The sequence below is a fragment of the Triticum dicoccoides genome, chromosome 7A (genome assembly GCF_002162155.2).
Source record: "Triticum dicoccoides isolate Atlit2015 ecotype Zavitan chromosome 7A, WEW_v2.0, whole genome shotgun sequence".
Lineage (NCBI taxonomy): Eukaryota > Viridiplantae > Streptophyta > Magnoliopsida > Poales > Poaceae > Triticum > Triticum dicoccoides.
Window position 1 is genome coordinate 3227255 of NC_041392.1, and position 20608 is coordinate 3247862.

Genomic DNA, 20608 nt, shown 5'->3' on the forward strand with positions numbered 1-20608 from the left:
TTACCTCCATCAAGAGGGCCCGAACCTGGGTAAAACATCGTGTCCCCTGCCTCCTGTTACCATCCAGCCTAGACGCACAGTTCGGGACCCCCTACCCGAGATCCGCCGGTTTTGACACCGACAGTAGTCCTTTCGATAAGTAAGAGTGTCGAACCCAACGAGGAGCAGAAGGAAATGATAAGCGGTTTTCAGCAAGGTATTCTCTGCAAGTACTGACATAAGTGGTAACAGATAATTTTGTGATAAGATCATTTTTAACGAGTAACAAGTAACAAAAGTAAATAAAGTGCAGCAAGGTGGCCCAATCCTTTTTGTAGCAAAGGACAAGCCTGGACAAAATCTTATATAAGGAAAAGTGCTCCCGAGGACACATGGGAATATCGTCAAGCTAGTTTTCATCATGTTCATATGATTCGCGTTTGGTACTTTGATAATTTGACATGTGGGTGGACCGGTGCTTGGGTGCTGTTCTTACTTGAACATGCATCCCACTTATGATTAACCTCTATTGCAAGCATCCGCAACTACAACAAAAGTATTAAGGTTAACCTAACCATAGCATGAAACATATGGAACCAAATCAGCCCCTTACGAAACAACGCATAAACTAGGGTTTAAGCTTCTGTCACTCTAGCAACCCATCATCTACTTATTACTTCCCAATGCCTTCCTCTAGGCCCAAATAATGGTGAAGTGTTATGTAGTCGACGTTCACATAACACCATTAGAGGCTAGACAAGATACATCTCATCAAAATATCGAACGAATACCAAATTCACATGACTACTAATAGCAAGACTTCTCCCATGTCCTCGGGAACAAAAGTAACTACTCACAAAGCATAAACATGTTCATAATCAGAGGGGTAATAATATGCATAAAGGATCTGAACATATGATCTTCCACCAATTAAACCAACTAGCATCAACTACAAGGAGTAATTAACACTACTAGCAACCTACTAGCACCAATCCCGAACTTGGAGACAAGAATTGGATATAATAGATGAACTAGGGTTTTGAGATGAGATGGTGTTGATGAAGATGTTGATGGAGATTGCCCTCTCCCGATGAGAGGAGCATTGGTGATGACGATGGCAATGATTTCACCCTCCGGGAGAAAAGACAGCTCTGCCGGAGCTCTAGATTGGATCCGCCAAGGTTCCGCCTCGTGGAGGCGGAGTTTCGTCCCAAAAGGTTGCTTCTTATTTTTTCTCGACGAAAGACTTCATATAGGAGAAGATGGTCATCGGAGAGCCACCAGGGGGCCCACGAGGTAGGGGGGTGCGCCCTAGGGGGGCGCGCCCCCCACCCTCGTGGAAAGGGTGTGGGCCCCCTGGTCTTCATCTTTGGCGAGGATTTTTCGTTATTTATTATAAGGTATTCCGTGGAGTTTCAGGACTTTTGGAGTTGTGCAGAATAGGTGTCTAATATTTGCTCCTTTTCCAGCCCAGAATTCCAGCTACTGGCATTCTCCCTCCTTATGTAAACCTTATAAAATAAGAGAGAATAGCCATAAGTATTGTGACATAATGTGAAATAACAGCCCATAATGCAATAAATATCGATATAAAAGCATGATGCAAAATGGACGTATCATGGGTATATATAGGAGGAAGAAGTACGTCGGTGGAGCAACAGGGGGCCCACGAGGGTGGGGGGCGCGCCTAGTATGGTAGGGCGCGCCCCCTACCTCGTGGCCTCCTGTTACGTGCCTTGGCGTAGGTTCCAAGTCTCCTAAGTTGTATTCGATGAGAAAATCACGTTCCCGAAGGTTTCATTCCGTTTGGACTCCGTTATATATTCCTTTTCTTCGAAACCCTAAAACAGGCAAAAAACAGCAATTCTGGGCTGAGCCTCCGGTTAATAGGTTAGTCCCAAAAATAATATAAAAGTGGATAATAAAGCCCAATAAAGTCCAAAACAGTAGATAATATAGCATGGAGCAATCAAAAATTATAGATACGTTGGAGACATATCAAGCATCCCCAAGCTTAATTCCTGCTCGTCCTCGAGTAGGTAAATGATAAAAACATAATTTTTGATGCGGAGTGCTACTTGGCATAATTTTAATGTAATTCTTCTTAATTGTGGTATGAATATTCACATCCGAAAGATTCAAGACAAAAGTTCATATTGACATAAAAATAATAATACTTCAAGCATACTAACAAAGCAATTATGTCTTCTCAAAATAACATGGCCAAACAAAGTCCATCCCTACAAAATCATATAGTTTAGTCATGCTCCATTTTCGTCACACAAGAATGCTCTCATCATGCACAACCCCGATGACAAGCCAAGCAATTGTTTCATACTTTAGTAATCTCAAACCTATAAACTTTCACGCAATATATGAGCACGAGCCATGGACATAGCACTATTGGTGGAATAGAATATAGTGAGGGGGTTATGTGGAGAAGACAAAAAGGAGAAAGTCTCACATCAACGAAGCTAATCAATGGGCTATGGAGATGCCCACCGATTGATGTTGATGCAAGGAGTAGGGATTACCATGCAATGGATGCACTAGAGCTATAAATGTATGAAAGCTCAACAAAAGAAACTAAGTGGGTGTGCATCCAACTTGCTTGCTCACGAAGACCTAGGGAACTTGAGGAGGCCCATTGTTGGAATATACAAGCCAAGTTCTATAATGAAAATTCCCATTAGTATATGAAAGTGACAAAATAAGAGACTCTCTATCATGAAGATTACGGTGCTACTTTGAAGCACAAGTGTGGCAAAGGATAGTAACATTGTCCCTTCTCTCTTTTTCTCTCATTTTTTTGGCCTTTCTTTTTTTATATATGTCCTTTCTCTCCCTTTTTTTCTAATTCCTCACTTGGGACAATTCTCTAGAAAATGATGATCATCACACTTCTATTTATATACAACTCAATGATTACAACTCGATACTAGAACAAAAGATGACTCTATATGAATGCGTCCGGCGGTGTACCGAGATATGCAATGGACCAAGAGTGACATGTATGAAAGAATTATGAACGGTTGCTTTGCCACAAATACTATGTCAACTACATGATCATGCTAAGAAATATGACAATAATGAATGTGTCATGATAAACGGAATGGTGGAAAGTTGCATGGCAATATATCTCAGAATGGCTATGGAAATGCCATAACAGGTAGGTGTGGTGGCTGTTTTGAGGAAGATATAAGGAGGTTTATGTGTGAAAGAGCGTATCGTATCACGGGGTTTGGATGCACCGGCAAAGTTTGCGCCAACTCTCAATGTGAGAAAGGGCAATGGACGATAGCGAAGAGGCTAGCAAGGATGGAAGGGTGAGAGTGCATATAATCCATGGACTCAACGTTAGTCATAAAGAACTCACATACTTATTGCAAAAATCTACAAGTCATCAAAAACCTCGGCACTACTCACATGCTCCTAGGGGGGTAGATTGGTAGGAAAAGACCATCGCTCGTCCCCGACCGCCACTCATAAGGAGGACAATCAAATAACACCTCATGTTTCAAATTTGTTACATAATGTTTACCATACGTGCATGCTACGGGACTTGCAAATTTCAACACAAGCATTTCTCAATTTCACAACTACTCAACTAGCACGACTTTGATATTATTACCTCCATATCTCAAAACAATCATGAAGCATCAAACTTCTCTTAGTATTCAAAACACTCATAAGAAAATTTTACTAATCTTGAATACCTAGCATATTAGGATTTTAAGCAAATTACCATGCTATTTAAGACTCTCAAAATATTCTAAGTGAAGCATGAGAGATCAATAGTTTCTCTAAAACAAATCCACCATCGTGCTCTAAAAGATATAAGTGAAGTACTAGAGCAAAACTATATAACACAAAAGATATAAGCGAAGCACATAGAGTATTCTAACAAATTCCAAATCATGTATGGCTCTCTCAAAAGGTGTGTACAGCAAGGATGATTGTGGAAAACTAAAAGTAAAGAATCAAATCATACAAGACGCTCCAAGCAAAACACATATCATGTGGTGAATAAAAATATAGCTCCAAGTAAAGTTACCGATAGAAGTAGACGAAAGAGGGGATGCCTTCCGGGGCATCCCCAAGATTTGTATTTTAGGTGTCCTTAGATTATCATTAGGGTGCCATGGGCATCCCCAAGCTTAGGCTCTTGCCACTCCTTGTTCCATAATCCATCAAATCTTTACCCAAAACTTGAAAACTTCACAACACAAAACTCAAAGTAGAAAATCTCGTGAGCTCCGTTAGCGAAAGAAAACAAAAGACCACTTCAAGGTATTGTAATTAACTCATTCTTTATTTATATTGGTGCCAAACCTACTGTATTCCAACTTCTCTATGGTTTATAAACTATTTTACTAGCCATAGATTCATCAAAATAAGCAAACAACACACGAAAAACAGAATCTGTCAAAAACAGAACAGTCTGTAGTAATCTGTAGCTAGCTTAAGATCTGGAACCCCAAAATTCTAAAATAAATTGCTGGACGTGTGGAATTTATCTATTAATCATATGCAAACGAATTAACCGAATAGCACTTTCCAAATAAAAATGGCAGCAGTTCTCGTGAGCGCTAAAGATTCTGTTTTTTACAGCAAGTGTAACAAGACTTTCCCCCAGTCTTCCCAACGGTTCTACTTGGCACAAACACTAACTAAACACAAAAAACACAACCTAAACAGAGGCTAGATAAATTATTTATTACTAAACAGGAGGAAAAGGCAAGGAATAAAAATAAAATTGGGTTGCCTCCCAACAAGCGCTATCGTTTAACGCACCAACTAGTCATAACAAGCAAGGATAGATCTAGGTATTGCCATCTTTGGTAGGCAATCCATAAGTGGCTCTCATAATAGATTCATAAGGTAATTTAATTTTCTTTCTAGGAAAGTGTTCCATGCCTTTCCTTAATTGAAATTGGAATCTAATATTTCCTTCCTTCATATCAATAATTGCACCAATCGTTCTAAGGAAAGGTCTACCAAGAATAATAGGACATGAAGGATTGCAATCTATGTCAAGAACAACAAAATCTACGGGCACATAATTCCTATTTGCAACAATAAGAACATCATTAATTCTTCCCATAGGTTTCTTAATAGTGGAATCCGCAAGGTGCAAGTTTAGAGAGCAATCATCAAAATCACGGAAACCTAACAAATCACACAAAGTCTTTGGAATCGTGGAAACACTAGCACCCAAGTCACATAAAGCATAGCATTCATGATCTTTAATTTTAATTTTAATAGTTGGTTCCCACTCATCATAGAGTTTTCTAGGGATAGAAACTTCCAATTCAAGTTTTTCTTCATAAGATTGCATCAAGGCATCAACGATATGTTTAGTAAACGCTTTATTTTGACTATAAGCGTGAGGAGAATTTAGCACGGATTGCAACAAGGAAATACAATCAATCAAAGAGCAATTTTCATAGTTAAATTCCTTGAAATCCATAATAGTGGGTTTAGCAACATCTAGGGTTTTAATTTCTTCAATCCCACTTTTATCAATTTTAGCATCAAGATCAAAAAAATTCGAATTCTTGGAACGCCTTCTAGGTAAAGGTGGATCATATTCAGTCCCATCATTATCAAGATTCATATTTCAAAACAAAGATTTAATAGGGGACACATCAATAACTTTTAGATCTCCATCTTTATTTTCATAGGAACTAGAAGAACACGCTCTTATAAAGGCATCTTTCTTAGCACGCATCCTAGCGGTTCTTTCTTTGCACTCATCAATGGAAATTCTCATGGCTTTGAGAGACTCATTGATATCATGCTTAGGTGGAATAGATCTAAGTTTCAAAGAATCAACATCAAGAGAAATCCTATCAACGTTCCTAGCCAACTCATCAATCTTAAGAAATTTTTCTTCAATCATAGCATTGAAACTCTTTTGCGAAGTAATAAATTCTTTAATATTCGATTCAAAATCAGAGGGCATCTTATTATAATTTCCATAAAAATTGTTGTAGGAATTACCATAATTATTAGAGGGATTACTAGGATAAGGCCTAGGATTAAAATTTCCTCTATATGCGTTGTTACCAAAATTGTTCCTACCAACAAAATTCACATCCATAGATTCATTATTATTCTCAATCAAAGTAGACACGGGCAAATCATTAGGATCGGAAGAAACACTCTTACTAGCAAATAATGTCATAATTTCATTCATCTTTCCACTCAAAACATTAATTTCTTCTATCGCATGCACCTTTTTATTAGTAGATCTTTTAGTATGCCATTGAGAATAATTAACCATAATATTATCTAGGAGTTTAGTAGCTTCTCCTAAAGTGATTTCCATAAAAGTGCCTCCCGCAGCCGAATCTAAAAGATTACTAGAAGCAAAATTCAATCCGGCATAAAAAAATTGTATAATCATCCACAAATTTAAACCATGAGTAGGGCAATTACGTATCATTAGTTTCATTCTCTCCCAAGCTTGTGCAACATGTTCATGATCAAGTTGCTTAAAATTCAAAGTATCGTTTCTAAGAGAGATGATCTTAGCAGGAGGAAAATACTTAGAGATAAAAGCATCTTTGCACTTGTTCCATGAATCAATACTATTTTTAGGCAAAGACGAAAACCAAGCTTTAGCACGATCTCTAAGCGAAAAAGGAAATAGCTTCAATTTAACAATATCATTACCACATCTTTCTTGTTTTGCATATCACACAAATCAATGAAGCTATTTAGATGGGTAGCGGCATCTTCACTTGGAAGGCCGGAAAACGGATCTTTCATGACAAGATTCAGCCAAGCAGTATTAATTTCACAAGATTCAGCATAGGTAACAGGAGCAATCGGAGTGCTAATAAAATCATTATTGTTGGTATTGGTGAAGTCACACAATTTAGTGTTATCTTGAGCCATCGTGACAAGCAAGCAAACTAAAACACAAGCAAACAAAAAGCAAGCGGGCAAAAACAGGCAAATAGAGAAAGAGAGGGAGGATAGAGAGAGAGAGAGGGAGAATAAAATGGCAAGGGTGAAGTGGGGAGAGGAAAACGAGAGGCAAATGGCAAATAATGTAATGCGGGAGATAAGGGTATGTGATGGGTACTTGGTATATTGACTTTTGCGTAGACCTCCCCGGCAACGGCGCCAGAAAACCTTCTTGCTACCTCTTGAGCACTGCGTTGGTTTTCCCCGAAGAGGAAGGGATGATGCAGCAAAGTAGCGTAAGTATTTCCCTCAGTTTTTTAGAACCAAGGTATCAATCCAGTAGGAGGCTACGCGTGAGTCCCTCGCACCTGCACAAAACAAATAAATCCTCGCAACCAACGCGATAAGGGGTTGTCAATCCCTACACGGCCACTTACGAGAGTGAGATCTGATAGATATGATACGATAATATTTTTGATATTTTTGTGATAAAGATGCGAAGTAAAATAAAAGCAAAGTAAAAAAAGCAAAGGAAATAACTAAGTATTGAGAGATTAATATGATGAAGATAGACCCGGGGGCCATAGGTTTCACTAGTGGCTTCTCTCGAGAGCATAAGTATTCTATGGTGGGTGAACAAATTACTGTTGAGCAATTGACAGAATTGAGCATAGTTATCAGAATATCTAGGTATGATCATGTATATAGGCATCACGTCCGAGACAAGTAGACCGACTCCTGCCTGCATCTACTACTATTACTCCACTCATCGACCGCTATCCAGCATGCATCTAGAGTATTAAGTTAATGAAAACAGAGTAACGCCTTAAGAAAGATGACATGATGTAGAGGGATAGACTCATGCAATATGAAGAAAACCCCATCTTGTTATCCTCGATGGCAACAATACAATACGTGCCTTGCTTCCCTTACTGTCACCGGGAAAGGACACTGCAAGATTGAACCCAAAGCTAAGCACTTCTCCCATTGCAAGAAAGATTAATCTAGTAGGACAAACCAAACTGATAATTCGAAGAGACTTGCAAAGATAACCAATCATACATAAAAGAATTTAGAGAAGATACAAATATTGTTCATAGATAGACTTGATCATAAACCCACAATTCATCAGCCTCAACAAACACACCGCAAAAAGAACATTACATCGAATACATCTCCACAAGAGAGGGGGAGAACATTGTATTGAGATCCAAAAAGAGAGAAGAAGCCATCTAGCTACTAACTATGGACCCGTAGGTCTGAGGTGAACTACTCACACTTCATCGGAGGTGTTATGGTGTTGATGTAGAAGCCCTCCATGATCGATGCCCCCTCCGGCGGAGCTCCGGAATAGGCCCCAAGATGGGATCTCGTGGATACAGAAAGTTGCGGCGGTGGAATTAGGGTTTTGGCTCCGTATCTGATCATTTGGGGGTACATAGGTATATATAGGAGGAAGGAGTACGTCGGTGGAGCAACAGGGGGGCCACGAGGGTGGAGGGCGTGCCCCCTACCTCATGGCCTCCTCTTTTGTGTCTTGATGTAGGGTCCAAGTCTCCTGGGTCTTGTTTGTTGAGAAAATCACGTTCCCGAAGGTTTCATTCCGTTTGGACTCCGCTTGATATTCCTTTTCTTCGAAACCCTAAAACAGGCAAAAAACAGGAATTCTGGGCTGGGCCTCCGGTTAATAGGTTAGTCCCAAAAATAATATAAAAGTGGATAATAAAGCCCAATAATGTCCAAAACAGTAGATAATATAGCATGGAGCAATCAAAAATTATTCAATTGCCGGCGATGAGGGTGAAGGGGAAGCCCGCACGCATGATTTTGAGAAGCCCGGTGTTCAGGTCCGCCTCCCGAAACAAGAGGGCGAGCATATTGCCAACTTTATTGATAACTGCAGCTCAACCAGTGCATATGCTACTTCTGATTGATCTTGTGGAGCATATATGAATCCATGCTAGAAATCAGTAAAGTTTGCTTTTAATTTTTCAACTATGCACTATGAACAATTTTTATGCTTGCACTATTGTTCGATTATGTATTCTTAAATATGAATTATTTGTATTTGTGTGCACTACTCATTGTTTGGCCACGATGATCGACATGCATGTAGTTGATGTTTCAAAGTAGGTATGGTTGTAAATGGGGCCATTCGAGGGCAGGCCTGTCACTTTCTGCGGGTCCATCTGCGGATGTTTTGAAAGTAGGCGATGTGGTTGTAAATGAGGTCATTCGCTCTGGCTAATATTGCTGAGGACGAGGATGCCGAAGGGACCGAGCGCGCCGTGGTTGGCAGCACCGCTGCCGCTGCTGCAGTTGGAGCTGACATCGGCCTCGTTGAGGGCGGAGATGGCAGAAGCGTTGAGGCGGAGTGACACCTCAATGTCGAGTTGATCAGCTTGGCGGAGGTGGGGGAGACGGAGTCAGTGTCTAGTGTGATGTTGCTGAAGTCCATGGAATTGCGACGAAGGGTGTCAATCTCTTCCACCGGCCATTGCAGGAGGTTCGTTCGGGTCTTCTCGTCAAGTGTCATGGTTCTTGGAATTATCTGCCGCAATCATACATCATTAACTAGTTAGTTCAATAGTTAAGCTAATTTTCAAAAAAAAAGTTCAATAGTTAAGATAGGCAAGTCCATCGATCATTTTTCGAATGGCCAGTGCCAAAGTGACTGAATAGGTAAGTCACCAATCCAATCCCTCATTAGGAATGCACATTAACATCAATAATTTAAAAACACATGACTCCAATGATTCTTATTTAAGTAATAATGGCGACACATGATGTATCATCTATCTGTCAAGCATGCATAATGCAGGAGTGGAACTATTGATGATAAATGCAAGGTAAAACAAAACAATCATATCTATGCTTACTAAACGTACCTGGAGGGATGCCCAGCCCTTGGTGACGTTACTCCTCTTGGAGTCGGTCTCACCGACATACCCCACAACACTTCCCGCTGCTTGGACGAATCATAGAATGTTGTGGACGCAAAAAGCTTTCCCCAGTTGTACCTCAGCCAATCTCATCCGCCTCCGGTTCCAATGACGTCCACCTATTAGTCGTCTTGTTGTACCTCCCCAAAGCATAGTTGTCATGCCTTTCATCATCCATACTAGCCGGGGATCAGCTCGTACTTGATGAAACCTTTTGTCTTGTACATGAAGGCGATGTCGGCATGGACATGGTTGTCCTTGGACCCGATGATGGTGCGCCACGTCTTGTCGGAATTCTCAAACCAGGCGGTGGTGTGGTCGCGAAAGTCATACTCGTGGACGCCGGATGGCGGGAGAATTACAGGGTTTGTAGGGTGCTTGGTGCAGTTGCGGAGGAGAGGGTCATTGGGGTGGGCTAGACACTAGACCTGCGTGGAGTTGTTGGAGTTCCGTGCGTAAAGCAAGATGACCTTGCCATCGGGTAGCACGGTGGCGGGGCTCGTGAAGACGTCGTTGATGTCGTACCAGCGGTTGGGGACCATGGCGAAGGATAGGTGGTGCCAGTGGAACATGTCACGGGACACGGCATGGCCCCACACCACGCCATGTGGGTTATGCTGGTAGAAGAAGTGATACCATCCACGGTAGTACATCAGACCTGCATATTGATATCCAGAAAGCTTACTTCCTGTCAACTCGACATTAGCGACAGAGACGAATGATTCCCGCTTGGTCGGATTCGCTCCTTTCCCTCCCCGCACGCCCACATTCGCTTGGCGAGATTCAGGCCCAATACCGCTCCCGTCATTTTTATTCTCCGCGCTCGCTAAGCCAAAAAATGACAGAACTAGGATTCGCTCCCTTGACCTCATGAGTGGAAACGTAGTGTAGTAACCATCTACTAAGTAGTTGTTGTGGTTGATTAGTATTTAAGTTGATTTTGTACATTTGTAAAAGTTGATTCTGCTCCCCTTCAACATGGATCGAGTCGCTGCCCTCGAATGATTTTTCTGAGAAAAACTAAGGCCTGCATCTCATACGTTCTACCATATTTTTCACAGATTTTAAATGAACAAAAATTGTTGCGGTGAGTGAGAATCAAATCTAAGTCCTCATGTCATAACTTTGACCCTTAAAAACTTGTTAAAACATTCTTCGCAACTTTCTGTTGTGAATAGCATGATAATTTACGCATCGCAAATCCAACAACTTACATGCAAAAAGGGTGTTAACTTTAAACGGATTTTTCTTCTGTTGAAAACATACCCCCGGTAACTACTGTGTTAATATCGTGATAATTTGCACATGCAGTGCTGATAACTTACTTAGCCGAAACGTGGTAACTTTTGAGCCGGAGATTTTTTTTTCTTGAAAAACACACCCGGTAACTCATGTATAAATAACTTGGTATAGACGTACAATAGACCTGATAACTTACTTAGCCCAGACGTCATAATTTTCTTGTCTTGGATTTTTTTATTGAAACATACATCTGATAATTTACGTATAAACACCATGGTAATTGTGGAATGAGATTTTTTTTGTTCTAAACGTACCCTCGACAACTCTTGTGTAATTACATACAAACAACATGTTAACTTTCACCCAGAGATTTCTTTTGTTGAAACATCCCCAGCAAATTTTTGTGTTAATATCATAACAATTTATGCATTGTAGACATGATAATGTACATCCAAACAAATTGATAACTTTTTATCCAGTCACCAAAAGTTGTTGAAACATACCCGGTAATTTATGTGTAAATTAGATGATAATTTATACACAATAGACCTGATAACTTACATATAAACACATTGATAACTTTTAACCATAGGCGAAAAAGGTTGCAGAAATATACCCAGAAAATTTAAGTGTAAATAGCATGGTAATTTATGCAACATACACCCACTAACTTACATACAACCCATTGATAACTTTTTACCCATGAGAAAAAATTGTTGAAACATGCCTCGGTAACTACCGTGTAAATATCAATGGTCGTTTATGCCCCTGGACCTCATAACTTACATTCAACCACCATGGTAACTTTGACTTCGAGGAAAAAATGTTGAAACATAACTTCTCCCGTAATTTTTATGTAAATTTATGGTAATTTTGCAGACCACAGACCTAATAACTTAAGTTTAAACACCATGGTAACTTTCATCCAAGAAAAAAATTTGTCGAAACATACCCCAGTGTGAAGTTACCACTGCCCCATGCTAAAGTTATGACGCTTCTCATGATATAGTCATTAACTTTCTCATAATGTAGTTATCGGGGTTATTATAGTATAGTTATCATGTGGTTCGTAATTTGTGTTCAACCTCAATTGTTGGGAATTTGTTTACAAATTGTAAAAAAGAGCTCAAGTTTATAAAATTTTCATACAATTTAAAATTCCAAAATTGTTGACAAATTTCAAGAAATGGTTAGGATATAAGAAAACATTCATGTTGATTAATAATGACTGACATTGCAAATAACCGAAGCATTTAAATTAGGAAAAACTATATGCTCGCGGATGCACCTGTCTGGCCTAGTCTAGCACACTCCTTCTAACTGGTGGTTTTTTGGACTATGCTAAATAACTCCAGCTTCTTGCAGCATCCTGGCACAGACATATGAGGCACCCATGCCAGGTTTGAACGACTTTTGACACCGTTTGCACGTTACGACACATCCGGCCATTTATCGGTCCTTCTTCACAGAGAAAACTTCAGAAAACGCAAAACTTGTCAAAAATCCGAACAACTTGGCATGATGCCTTGAATTGGTCATGAAAGCTGGTGGAAAAAATTGAGGCCATTTGATGTATTTCAACTTACTTTCAAACGGGCGCTTCTCTCGCCCTAGCTGGAAACCATCCGTTACACATGGTCCATTTTTGGACATCCTTCAAATGAACCCAACTTCCGCGAGCAGGTGGGCATCCCATGATAGGAATCCATGCCTGGTTCGAACAACTTTCGAAACCATATGCAAGTTGCAGCATGTCCAACCATTTTATCGGCCTTTTTCTATGAAGAAAACTTCAGAAAATACAAAACTTGTTGAAAACCCAATGAATTTTCTATGGTACCTTTAATTGGTATTACAAGGACAGGAAAAAGAATTGGGGTCATTTAAGAGATGTCGAGAATTGAGGTGCTCCCAAACAGACCCTTCCCGCCCACTCGAACACTCGCCGTTGAACATAATTTTTTTTTTGGAAATCTCAGGATTGACAACAAATTTTGCAGCTAGGTGGGCATGCCCATGTTAGGTATCCATGCGAGGTTTGAAATTTTTTCAAAACTGTATGCAAGTTGCAACACATCCGACCATTTATCGGTCTTTTTTGACTGAGAAAACTCCAGAAATACAAAGTGAAGCGAGCGATCGACATGATACGAGTCAGCACACTTTGAACGAGCAATCGATTTTGGGAACATTTTAGAAGGTTCCATGAGCTTTTTCCGGTTTTCTTCATGTTTTTAATTTTAGTTCCTTTTCTTTTCCCTTCTTTTTTCCTTGTTATTTCCGTCTCCTTTTTGTTTTCCATAATTTCAGAATTTTCAAAATATTTTTGAAATGTTTCTTTTTTGGTTCCTTTTTGTTTTCCATAAATTCAAAATTTTCAAAAAAAATTATGAATTTCCTTTTTATTTCCTCATATATTCAAAATTTGTTCATGTTTTTCAAATGTATTCATGTTTCAAAATAAGTACAGAACACCAAATTCCATTGAAAGTTCAAAGTTCCAATTTGTTCATTTTCCAAGATAGTCATGTTAAAAGTATTTCATCGTATTGAAGAAACTATTCACCGTACATTGGTAAAATGTTCACTTTGTATAAAAAGTTTTCATCCTGTATAGAAATTTAATTCAGCGTGCATTTCAAAATATATTAGCATATATTTAAAAAATTACTCCCTCCGTCCCATAATATAAGAATGTTTTTGACACTAGTATAGTGATAAAAACATTTTTATATTATGGGACAGAGGAGTAGTTTGTATTTGAATAAAATTCACCATATACTAAGAAAATGTTCAGTCTGTATATTAAATTCACTTTAAAAATCACATTTAAGAAAAGAATATTCGAAATTTGTTTACAACATAGAAACATTGTTCGCATTTTCAAGAAATTTTGTTCACATTGTTTTGCAAAAAGTATTGAAAAGTATTAAAAAAAGGGATCTGCCGCTTTAATTAGTACTTTAAACATTAGCGCTGCCTTTAAGCTGTCCTAAGTCACTAGGTCGTCTAGTTAGCATCGGTTGCATGCATGACGAGCTTGTGAGTTCAACTCCCGTCTCAACTGCTTTTATACTTTTCGGGAAATTCCGGCATTCATTCAGCTCTTTCGAATTGAGCCGGCCCGTTTGCTGGCCACCTTTAGCGAAAACTAGACTATTACGTGCATGTATTAATACATATATGACAGACTACCATATAATTTATGAAAGGTCTATATTGCCCTTTATACGCTTTGTGAGCGGATGTACTGAAGCGGGGCTCAAATATTAATCGATTGAACATTGGGGTATTGGTCACCGTCCATACATGTAGCTCTTGGCCGGCTCCAAATGGAACCCTGTCCGCTGTCACTGCAGCATTGTGTTGCTCCACAGGAAGTCGTCGCCATCAATGATGCCGCCGTCCTTTGCTTGCGGGCGCCCGCCACCCTGCCGCCAATGATGCCTTCTCCGTCGCTGCCAGGAGCCTCGGTGTGACAGCAGCCTGCCTATATCGCCGGCCGGGTCCACCCTGGCTCCTCCGAGAACATGGGCGATGAGGAGCACGACCATGCCCAAGGCAGAGAGCACGGCGGCACACGCACGCCGCCTCTGGTCCGCTGTTCCGCTGGGGTGGCACATGACTCCATGACGGCGGAGAATTCAAACAGAGAATGTGGCGCTTGGATCTTGCTTCGGCGGGATGGCACGAAAGGTCTATATATATAGTGCTCCACAATATGTTGAGCTGGGAGATCATCTAAACAAAAAATAAGAATACATTTAAACAGTACATCGCAATTTGTTAGCCCAGGGATTATCCTAGTAATAAAAATTAGCACTTAGGTTAAAAAACTACTACTCCACAATGTTGGTAATCGAGAGGTTATGAATACTCCAATTAAATAGCACTCCGATGATACCAAATATCCAAAGAAAAATTATTTGACAAACATATTGGACACCACAAGGAATCTAGTGTATGTGTGCCCACATTGCGTGCTTGGGTGTTGTATTTATTGTTTCGCATACTTGTTGGGAAATGTCACAAAGTACTATAATATCAATACAAATGATCCATTACATTACCACGAATGTGTGTATAACATATTTGACATTAAACTCAAGAGAATGAAAACTCTATCGTAATCTGCTAACTAGATCTATCTGATGGAACTGGAACAAATTTGACACTAAACTCAAAAAGTAAAAAGTTCAGAATTTAGTCTCGTCCTTCAACATATGGCTTTAATGGCGATGAGGCCATCTCGTGCACCACGAGCTTCTCGGCGGTAACTGTGGAGCCAGTGGCATTGTTGAAAACATATACCCCACCTGCCGCGTTAATTGCCTCCGTCGGGTACACCCGCGACGTTGCAGTCAACCTCCCTCCCATCACAAAGCTCTCCACTATCGAATGATCCACAAGCACCCTAGCAGATAATGCCTCTCCATGGAGCACCGGCACGGTGCTTCCAACTACCCGCTTCACCGGCTCCTTGGCCCGAGATGACCGCGACTCGTCGTGGCAGAAGTGGGTCCGGAGGCCCCCATCGAGGCCCCTGGACACGTAGAAGTACACCGCCGTTTGTTCACTGCGGCTCTTGGTGGCATGGATGAGGAGGCCAAAGGGTCCGAGCACGCCACGGTTGGTAGCACCGCCGCTGGTACTGCAATTGTAGCTGACGTCGGCCTCGTTCAGGGCAGCGACAGCGGAAGCATTGAGCCGGAAGAAGGCCTCGATGTCGAGTTGAGCAGCTTGGTGCAGGCGGAGGGGGATGACAGAGCCGGTCCCGACGGTGATGCTACCGAAATTGGTTGTGTTATAGCGGAGGGTGTCAATCTCCTCCACCGGCCATTGGAGTAGGTTCGTCCGGGTCTTTTCATCCAGCACCACTGTCCTTGGAATCGCCTACACGCTCAACATGCACCAGTCATTAGTTAGTTCTTCGAGCAAGTATGTCCTCAAGTATGAATGCACATTGACGCCAATAATATTTTGGGAAAAAAACGACCAAAATGATTATTGTTTATAAGTAACAATGGCGCGGCATATACTGCAGCAGATAGGGAGGAAGGAAAATGTCCTGATTTGGCCATGTTAGCACGGACTCGAAAAGATAACCTGTTGGAAGACGCGATAGGTATTCAATTAACATGTACTGATTGATCGATTGATATATGCATGCAGTGATATACTCAATCTTCAAGAGGTAATGCATGATATATCTATTTGAGCATGCATAACTAACCGATCTTTATCGGAAAAAAATGCATAACGGACTAATAGAACTACTGATAGATGGTAAACACAAGATAAAACAATCACATCAATGTACGATAAAGATACCTGGAGGTTTGCCCATCCCTTGGCGATGTCGGTAAGGTTGGAGTCGGTCTCACCGACATACCCCCAGCTCACGCGCCGCCGCTTCGCAGGATCATAGAAGGATGTGGACGCAAATAACTTTCCCCAGTTGTACCTCAGGCCGATCCCCACATCCAATTCCGGGTCCAAGGGCGTCCACTTGTTGGCCGCCGCATCGAACCTCCCCAGCGCGTAGTAGTCGTGCCGTTCATCGTCCATGCTCGCCTTCAAGACATACAACTCCTTCTCTGATGAATTCTTGCTGTCACCGACGGGGTATAAGTCGACGCACTCCCACATGCCAGTGCCTTCAACGCGGTGGACCGGGTGCGGAATGAGCTCGAAGTTGATGAAGTCTTTCGTCTTGTACATGAGGGCTATGCCGGCATGACCATGGTCGTCCTTGGACCCAATCATGGTGCGCCACGTGTTATCAAACTTATCGAACCATGCAGTCATAGGGTCGCGGAAGTCTTTTTTATAGGTCCCAGGGGGTGGGAAGAGGACGGGATTGCCCGGGTACTTCGTCCAGGTGCGGAGGAGGGGGTCATTAGGGTCCGCAGGTTCGGCAAGGCACTGAACCTGGGCAAGGTCGTCCGTGTTGCCCGTATAGAGCACGACGACCTTGCTGTTGGGGAGCAAGGTGGCGGAGCCCGTCAAGACGCCGTTGCTCTCGTACCAGTGCTCGGGGACCATGGCGAGGGGCAGGCTGCGCCAATTGACCATGTCCCGCGACACGGCGTGGCCCCATGAGATGTTGCCCCATGTTTCACCCCCCGGGTTGTACTGGTAGAAGAAGTGGTACCATCCACGGTAGTACATCGGAGCTGCATGTTGTGTTAGAATTAGGTAATAGTTCCACAGCTGATAGACAGATAGACAGCGAGCAAATGATCGATGAACGTACTAACCGTTGGGGTCTGCATGCATGTCGCCGGAGTACATACGCCGCCGGCCGTGAGCAGACAAACAAGAAAGCAGCCATGTCAGCTTCGTTCTCCATAGATACATCAAACCTTGAGAAAAATAAACCGAAATACTGGTCACCGACCGTTCATGTAGTGCTTGTCCGGCTGGAAATGGAACCCTGTGCGCTGCCACTGCAGCATGGCGTTGCTCCACGGGAACCGGTCCTTGTTGCCGCCGCCACCTTCCCCCGTGCTACTCTCCGTCTCTGCCAGGACACGGGCCCTGACATGCCCGTCACTGGACACCCTGGCCACGGTGAGCGTGTGGGCGACAAGGAGCGCGGCCACGGCCGAGATGGCCAAGACGGCGGCGCATGCGCGCCACCTAAACCCACCGCTGGTCCGGTAAGGCATGGCGTGTGACTCCATCACGGCAGGCGAACAACAGTTGGAACAAAGAGAATTTGTTCCACTCTTGCTTCAGCTCAAACCGAGAATGTGTTGGGCCGCTCAGCCAAGCGGAGGGATTTATAGTGGATTTGGGCACGGGCAATAATGCCCATAGATTTGACCAGACCGAATATTGATAACGCGTTCTCTTCAATGCCGCAAGCCCATCGAGAGATCAACCAAATCAAATCTGGGTAGCCAAGCTCCCTAAAAACTATGTCGAAAAAGGTTCTCCCTCCATTCCCTAATATAAGGCCTTTTAACTTTTTCTTGATTCGTGTATATCTAGACACATATTAGTATGTATGTCCACTCATTTTAGTATGTATGTAGTCAATATTCTGTAATAGTTTTTTTTGCAGGGAAATATTTGAGAGCTTTATTCAAATGTAATAGTTACGATGTCTTATATTAGGGAACGGAGGGAGTATTCGACAATAGTCATATGTACATACGGTATGGAGGAAAATCTTTCTATCTTTAATGATCTAATCAGATTATATCCAAATCATAAATAGTACATGAGGAGAGATTTGATACTGTAATAACTCCACAAGAATGCTAGCCATACTCAATGTCATAGATCCCTATAGAATCCCACAGAAACCCATGTTCGATAAAAGTTGTACCCACGGTTTGGAGGGACATCATTCATATCTTTTCAAGATCCACCCTGAGAGATTATCCAAATCTCCACTCCTAATGGAGCAGTTGGTAGGATTGCGTCCAGATTTTTTTTCGTCCAACTACTTTCATCTGGTTTTTTTCAACTAGTTTTTTCGTCCCCTCCCTCACCCCATTTAGTTTCGCATCACCCTCTCACACAACGAAAAAAATGAACGGATCAGAACTTTTCATGTTGGCGCAAATTATCTCTACTTCTAATGGAGCAGTTGGTAGGATTGCGTCCAGGTTTTTTTTGTCCCACCACTTTCGTCTGGTTTCTTTCAACTAGTTTTTTTCGTCCCCTCCCTCACCCCACCGGTTTAGTTTCGTGTCACCCTCTCACACAATAAAAAAAATTGAACGGATCAGAACTTTCGATGCTGGCGCAAATTATTTAGTAATGTTTTTGTGTGAAAGAATCGATCACAATCATTCTCTAAAGATCAAATCTAAATTAATTAACCTTACCTTAAATTGCTCAATTGTTTGTTTCGTTTCGTTTGTTTCTTTCCACCGAATGACCGATCTCTCGATCGATGGTTTCCAAAGATAGCCCACCTCTCATTTTTATCTTTCCTTCGGTTTTATGCCAAAGCGAACTCCCGAAAATCAGCCCACCCCACCCGTTCCTCCTCCCCTTTCTTTCGTACAGAGCCCCGTGCACGATCTGTTAAGAAAAAGAAAACACACGATATCTATTCCACCGCCGCCCCAGTCCTACTCTCCCTTCCCTCCTAGCAGCAGCGGCAGGGGAGTGCCAGCAATGGGACGACGGCGGCGGCAAGCAGAAGGTGGCCGTATAAGTCTATCCCACAGGGTCGTTTATCTCTCACCCTTTTCTTTCTCCAGATCGAAATCGAGATATAGGGCGGTTGACCGGGGGCAACGCTGATGGGGCAGTGGATGTGTGTGCCTGCATCGTTGGAGCGCGAAGAGTGGCGCCGGCACCATGGTTGTGAATGTTGTCCGCGTCGTGAGTCGTGACCAAGAGCTGGGGAGAGGCTGTGGATGTCATTGGGAACGCGGTCGGCGGCCTCCTCAGGGTGGACACGGTCTGGGCGCCCTGACCGAGCGCCGCGACCGGTCTGGACAGGACCGGACCGAAGTTTCCTGACGAAGAACCAATTCATCTATGGTAGCGTCTCTTCTCTACATACATCAAGCTCGTCCCGGGGAACTCCGCCGCCCGCCGGCACCGTCACTGTCAGCACATACTAGGTGTGTGCATCGTCGTTTCCAATTTCAAATTACTGATGAGCTTTTACTGCAATCAAGGTGACTATAATACTAACGGTGTGTGCATCAATTGATTGCAAATTCAGACATCGTTTGTGGGGGACGACCATGATGAAATCGACTTCGAGTTCCTGGGGAGCAAGATGCGGCACACCGACGTGTATGTGTTCACCGACGTGTTTGTCTGCACCCGAAGTGCCCTTCGAGCGAACACACGCGAACTAGAGATTGCTCGAGGAAGAAGGAAGACACATGTATTTTTCGCTCACAAACTTCAGAGCTTTTCTGTTCTATTTCTCTTCTATTTATTCGGACTTACAGAACGGAAACAGGGATTCACGCACCCGGCTTTTGCCGTCATGATCCACGAGCATACCGACGAGGCGTGAGAGTCGCTCAGGCTGTTAGACCCGCCAGCTAAACTAGCTAACAGAAAGAAAGCGTTCGAGCCTAACCTGACGAAAAACCGAAGTTCTAACTGAGATAACTGAAAACGTGACAGGGGCCTGAGATTTATTTAACTGTGTTTGCCAATATCGCTGGCAAGAAGGAGGTGCAGTTCGTGCCCAGCGTGCGTGCATGCACGGGCTGCACCGCTTTATCGCGTCAGCAAGGCCGGGACGTGACGTTGGCGACAAATTTGATGGAGGCAGACGGTGACCGTGGTCGTGGCAGAGAGGATGTGTGCGTCGTGTAGGCGGCGTCCGGCCTAATTCCTGAGCTGTAGGTGGGCTAGCTTGAAAAGTTCGGAGAAGATCCAAGGTACATGTGGCTGTGTGTTGCCAACATACAATCTTGTAGCTTAATTTATGCTGATTATGCATGGCAAAATTTTCTCCAAGAAGATGCAAAATAATTTTAGATAGTCTGTGTGCTAACATACATGCTCCAGATCTGTTTATAATAAGTTTGTATTACCAA

General features: G+C 42.5%; 1 protein-coding gene and 1 pseudogene across 1 annotated transcript; both read right to left on the reverse strand.

Annotated features, from left to right (window-relative positions):
- Positions 1-9125: 9125 nt before the first annotated feature.
- Positions 9126-10708, reverse strand: LOC119329877 (annotated as a pseudogene).
- A 4573-nt stretch (positions 10709-15281) lies between these two features.
- LOC119331227 (sucrose:sucrose 1-fructosyltransferase-like) lies at positions 15282-17764 on the reverse strand. Its single transcript, XM_037604402.1, has 4 exons — positions 17479-17764; positions 17339-17347; positions 16410-17254; positions 15282-15971 (listed from the first exon to the last, which is right to left on the reverse strand). Exons 1-4 carry the CDS (start codon positions 17762-17764, stop codon positions 15282-15284), a joined length of 1830 nt encoding a protein of 609 aa, XP_037460299.1.
- Between the last annotated feature and the right edge of the window lie 2844 nt (positions 17765-20608).